Below are 6,112 nucleotides of genomic sequence, written 5' to 3'. Positions count from 1 at the left end.
AGAGAGAGAGAGAGAGAGAGAGAGAGAGAGAGAGAGATGTAAACAATTTTTCCTCATGCTAAAAAAGCCCCTTTTGAATTGAAATTTAGAGAAACTGAATGTAGAGAACAATACAGTGTAGATAATGTAAACTACATGTTATGAATATGAGGCCATCGATCTGCTCTGTAGTTTTAGAAGGAGAACTGTGTTGAAGCTATGAACCATATAAAGAACAGATCTACAAGCTACCCACACGTCACAATGCCAGGCGTTGCTGTAGCTTGTAGATATGCACACTTTTTTGACCAGCAAAACATTAAGTCAGTATAGTGGCGTGGTGAGCTTAAACACACACACACACACACACACACACACACACACACACACACACACACACCCCTGTATAGCTCACCTTGTAGGTGCTCTCCGTGAGCTTGCTCACCTCGTCCGACTCCCTCGACATGATGTTCATGTTTCAAACGAAACAACAATAAAATATAGTCCCTTTGTTTTAGTTTTAAAGTCCAATAATGACGACAACGAAAACAACCAAACTAATTTATGTCCACCACGCGGTCCACCCAGCCGGCTGGGATAGAAGGAAAAATAAAAACACAGCCAAGAACTAACCGTTAACTCACTGACATGTTTGTTAATGGTTCTGCTCTAACCGACAGACACACAATGGAGCAAAGTAACCGACACCGTCCGCATGTAACAGGTGTGTGTGTGTGTGTGTGTGTGTGTGTGTGTGTGTGTGTGTGTGTGTGTGTGTGTGTGTGTGTGTGTGATAAAAGGCTTAGAGCTGAGCTGTCAGACTCGTGTGTTCCTCCTTCGTTACAGAGTTTAGTTCAACTGAGCAGGTTTACTTTGGAGGTAGTGAGAGAGAGAGTGAGCGTCTGACGTCACAAAGGTGCACGCCACCGACCGACACAACACACACAAGTGCACTGACACCCAAAATGCAGGTTTATGGCGCCCCCTGGCGGCAAAACGAGAGTGGTGCAAACAAATAATACACCAAGAATGGCTGATTGATTGATTGATTTAAAACTGCTACGAGGATAAAAGCAGAACAAACACCAAGACTTGTTTGCATCAGGGTCCTCCATGTTCAATTCATCAGAACATTTAAAGACGTACCAATAGAGGGTATGCGTGTGACATCATCGTACCTGAAAGTTATGCGGGAACGCGGCGAACGCCCACTGAGTGGCAAAAAAATACTTTCTGGCCTTGACAGCCCATTCAACCAAACAGAAAATTCCTGTCTGATTGCATTAAACAATGTTAAACTCACCAACATTGCAGCTGTACAAAAACCACCATAGAAACGCTATGAGCTACTTTCTGTCAAGAAATTCCCTGCATTGATTATTTTTCTGTGTCAGAGTTTGGAAGTGCTTGTTTTCAATAACACAACATTTTGCTGCCTCCTTGTATGTGACATTTAGAAACAGGTGGTACGGCAGGACGGTTGACTGATTTCCAACGAGCGCTTCCAAACTCCCACGCTGCCACTGCACTGCTCGCTGCCAAACTGCCACTCAGTCTAGATGAGGGGGGCGTGTCCTGATGGGAAAATCATGCATGTGCATACTCTCTATATACACTTCAATGCAAACATTTAAATTCAAATCCAATGGGATTACTTTTACTCCATTTTATTTTATTATTATGTTTTTACAAGAGCCCGGTTCAAATAATTATGATGATTATTGTCTTTTCAGCCCAAGGACCATTTAGCTGACAGACAGATGAGCTTGTAGATCTGCTAGTTTCCCCCAGGCCAGAAAGGGGATGCTATAGGATTCAGGTGAAATCACACCAACAAGGTGTGTAGCAGTGTAGGCTACTGGTTCCCAAACATTTTCATGTCAAGGACCCCTAAATTGACACTAATTAGCCCACGGACCCCCATTTGAAGAGATATGCCAGGGACCCCCATGAGAGAAGATTTTTACGGCTCTAGCAGTGATTCTCAACCCGTTTAATTTCAAGGACCGCCAGTTTGACATGCATTAGGCTACGGACCCCCATTTAATGTCATTTCTATCTCTGGAACCCCCAATTTATATTGTAAAATCAATGTTATTTTAACTCTGAGAGTTACAGACCCATAAGGGTCCATTTGGTTCCTAACTAACTTCCTAACTTTAGTATGGGGACCCCCTGGAACTCCCTCAGGTACCCCTGGGGGTCCCCGGACCCTAGCCTGGTTAATAAACCAGACTAATATCGCACGGATCCGCGGGATATTAGTCTGGGGAGGCTCAGCTTGGATTTCATTTCCAGGGAAACATTTTCTCTTTGACGCAATTGGTCAGAGCTACTGTCAGTCAAAGGTCTCAAGCATTGAACGTCACTGTACTAAAGCCCGCCCATATTGCATACCGTGTCCCTATTGGGCGCACACGTTTTCGTGTGTAGAAAATGGGCGTACAATTGAGCCTCTCCAGACCGAAATCCGCCGGTAGGCAATTTTTTTTTGCCAACGGCTGATTCGGTCTGGTTTATTAACCAGGCTACCCGGACCACACTTTGGGAACTACTGTAGGCTACTTATTTAGTAATTTAAAGCTGCTATAAGCAATATGTCAAAATTATGACTTTTTTGTGTACAGCCAGCAATGGGTAAAACGCTCCCAACAAAATGTAGTCTCTGTGACACATCTAGGGGACACAATCTGCATTCAAAATGTTCATAGAAGCTTTGTCATTGGTCGATTTGCCTGTCTACTTCCTGATTGGTTAGTCATTTCATTTTTTGGGGGCCAAAGCTTCTAGGAACATATTTGAATGCAGATTGCGCCCCCTAGAGGTGTCACAGAGACTACATTAATTTTGTAGATCATGGAGAACTTGTACGTGTGTGACTTAATGAGAAGATTCCTTCTCTCACCACTAGATGTCACTCAAAGCTTACTGTAATGAATTAGATGAATGAATCAGAAGTCCTGCATTCAAACGTTTACTAGAGCAAATATTAGCATTACAATATACTGTACTTACATTACGATACACTGTACTTACATTACAATATAGTGTACTTACGTTACAATGTATTGTACTTACATTACAATATACTGTACTTTAAGTACAGTATATTGTAATGTAAGTACAGTACTTACATTACAATATGTGTGTGGTGGACAGGCCTTTGTTCATTACCATCAGGGTTCCCTGGAGCCCCTGAGTGGGGTGGACATGCCTTTGTTCATTACCATCAGGGTTCCCTGGAGCCCCTGAGTGGGGTGGACAAGCCTTTGTTCATTACCATCAGGGTTCCCTGGAGCCCCTGAGTGGGGTGGACAAGCCTTTGTTCATTACCATCAGGGTTCCCTGGAGCCCCTGAGCGTGGTGGACATGCCTTTAGCATCAGGGTTCCTTGGAGCCCGCGGGCCCTGCAGGGACACCTCCATCTTCTCCACGCGGGGATACAAGGCCCTCTGCCTGGCCTGCTGCTCTCTGGAGAGGATGGCGTACGTTGCGATGGCCGCGCACCTCCTCCGGTGTGGAAGGTGCCCTGGACGCTTCCCAGGCGCCTCTGGATAACTTGACACAACATGCTCCGGCACGTCGTGAGGGATTATTAGGTCACACAAACAACTCAAACAGCACAGTAACTATACACATGAAGCCTGCATGTGCACAGTGCTGTCCTTTTTTTTATCTATATTTTCCACGACCTAGGAAGTCTTTGATTGATTGAAAGATTTATTAACAGTTTGCAGAATTACAGTACATTTCAAGTAGGCCTACAACTCAATACAAAAACTGTTAACTGTGAGTGGACGACACCATAAAGCATTACACTTGTTTACAATAGGGCCCACCATTTTCAATTCATCAAAACATTTAGAGACGTACGAATATACACAACTATATAGTCAAAACATGGTTGCCTGCTCTACATGGTTTGAAGACAAACACACACACACATGTGTGTGGAGACATACACACACAAACACAAAGCTGCACATGTGTTTAGAGACAACGGAACAATCGGTCAAGGACATTAGGCGAAATGTGTCTTTGGGCTTTCACTCCTGCTGCAGCCACACATGCAGTGACAAACAAAATACATAACAGAGGGAGAGCCTAGAGATACAAATTATGTTTTAAACCTGATGTGCTTCCACTTTGGTTCTTAGTATAATCTCCCAGAGGGCAGAAGTACAAACTCTCCATTTAAAACATGGGTAACAAAACACAGCATTTGTTTAGCCTGTTTTTTGGGCTGGAACCCCTTTTGGTGTTTTGAACATTATGTTACACTTTAGCTATTGAAAAATAGCAGATCTACAAGCTGATAGCTCATATCTACGAGCTTGTAGATCTGCTATTTTTGTTTAATCGTGAAAATGTGCCTCAAATCTTTGAATGTATATTCTTTCAGTTTCAGATTTTAATTCAAATCTTTGCTTATGGGGGTCCCTGGAACAACATATTTTCAGATGGGTATTTTGGGGGGTACTTAACATGAGGTTTTTCAGAAAACAATACATTTTAAAAATACATTTTTTAAATTCCGACGTCATGCAGGCCTAGCCTGCTCATAACTATAGACTGCAGAGAGGGGAGTTGTCTTACCACTCTGAACAATTTGGACCTCATTTTAGAGAGATTATACCCAACCAAACTGTGATGCCAAATCTGGCCATGCTTGGGGAACAATGGGAGGAAGTGAGAGGGAGGCAGTGAGGCAGTGTCACAGGTTCCCCCTGATTTGGAGCCTCCTTGTGGAGCGGAGGGGAAGTGAACCTTGAACAACATGTCTCGCTGCGACGCGTTGTTTGTGAGCTTGTCGATCTGCTATTCCCTGCAACAACAAAAATAAACCTGCCTCGCGATAATGGAATATTCAAAAGAAGAATGGTGAAGTTCTGGAGTAAAAGTACTTAAAAGAGTACATTAATACACATTAAGGCCTTCAAATAGCCACAGCCACAACTGTCAGAGCAAAATGTCACGTGGATCAATTCTCGGAGCAAACATGTTAATATTTGCTTTCCAAATGTCATCTGCGGTCTAGGTCTTAGATCTCTGTAGGCCCGCGGGGGTGGGGGGGGGGGGGGGCACACAGACATCAAAGGGGGCTTCAGCTCCTGCCCCTTATACCAGCTGTCTCTAAAACAACTGTCCTCTCCAGACCAACAAATGCAGCATTTACTACATGGTGAAAGAAATACAAATGCCCTTCCTCTCCTTTCCATGCCATGCCATGCCGGAAGGGCAGCATTCAGGAGAATTGCTTTCTCCTGAACTTGAACACAGTATGTTTGCATTGAACGAATTTGTTTATAAATCCATGTTGTTACACACCGCATCTCCACTACCTAAAGAGTTCTGGCGTTGTGCCCCAAAAATAGCTGATCTACAAGCTCTAAAGCTGTGAGCTTGTAGATCTGCTATTTTTGTCCAAAAGTGCCCTCTTAACAGGATTTCAGCCCCTGCCCCTCTGAACAAAGTTGAAGCTGGATGTCCTCGTTTCATATGCTAATTTTTTTAATAATTTTAACTGACCTCACACTATATACTGTATACACCTGCTTTTTGTAATATGTGGTTTTAATATTCTGATTCAGTTTTCTGGTGTATAGCCTATGTGTGTGTTTCTTGTATTATATCTACCGTGTGTTTTGTCATGTATGTAAAAAAAAACATTGCTGTATAAATGTCCTGTGTTTGTATACAGCCAGGGCGACGTTGAAAAAGAGACCTTGGTCTCAATTGTATTCCCGTCACCGTGCACTAAAGGTCTCAATCAGAACATTCTCTGCATGTGTCTGCGGAGGAGAGGAGCAGCAACAAAGGAGAATACTTCTCACTCTGTCCAGTGGAAACCCTGCATGTCCAACGCTGTTATACTTTTCACTATGTCCAGTGGAAACCCTGCATGTCCAACGCTGTTATACTTTTCACTCTGTCCAGTGGAAACCCTGCATGTCCAACGCTGTTATACTTTTCACTCTGTCCAGTGGAAACCCTGCATGTCCAACGCTGTTATACTTTTCACTCTGTCCAGTGGAAACCCTGCATGTCCAACGCTGTTATACTTCTCTCTCTGTCCAGTGGAAACCCTGCATGTCCAACGCTGTTATACTTCTCACTCTGTCCAGTGGAAACC

The 6,112-nt window shown here is 43.6% G+C and overlaps 1 protein-coding gene across 1 annotated transcript in view; it reads right to left on the bottom strand.

Moving 5' to 3' along the window:
* LOC310868574 (BAR/IMD domain-containing adapter protein 2-like 1) overlaps positions 1-732 on the bottom strand; it is a 48,040-nt gene extending 47,308 nt beyond the window's left edge. The window contains exon 1 of the mRNA XM_083779029.1: positions 395-732. Within this exon, the coding sequence (XP_083635155.1) occupies positions 395-445 (51 nt within the window). The 5' untranslated portion in view covers positions 446-732. The remainder of the gene's footprint in view (positions 1-394) is intronic.
* Between the last annotated feature and the right edge of the window lie 5,380 nt (positions 733-6,112).

This window comes from Protomyctophum parallelum (assembly GCF_964188405.1).
Source record: "Protomyctophum parallelum genome assembly, chromosome: 13".
In the NCBI taxonomy this organism is placed as follows: domain Eukaryota; kingdom Metazoa; phylum Chordata; class Actinopteri; order Myctophiformes; family Myctophidae; genus Protomyctophum; species Protomyctophum parallelum.
The sequence above is the reverse complement of the archived record's forward strand: the minus strand, read 5'-3'. Positions and strand labels throughout refer to the sequence as shown.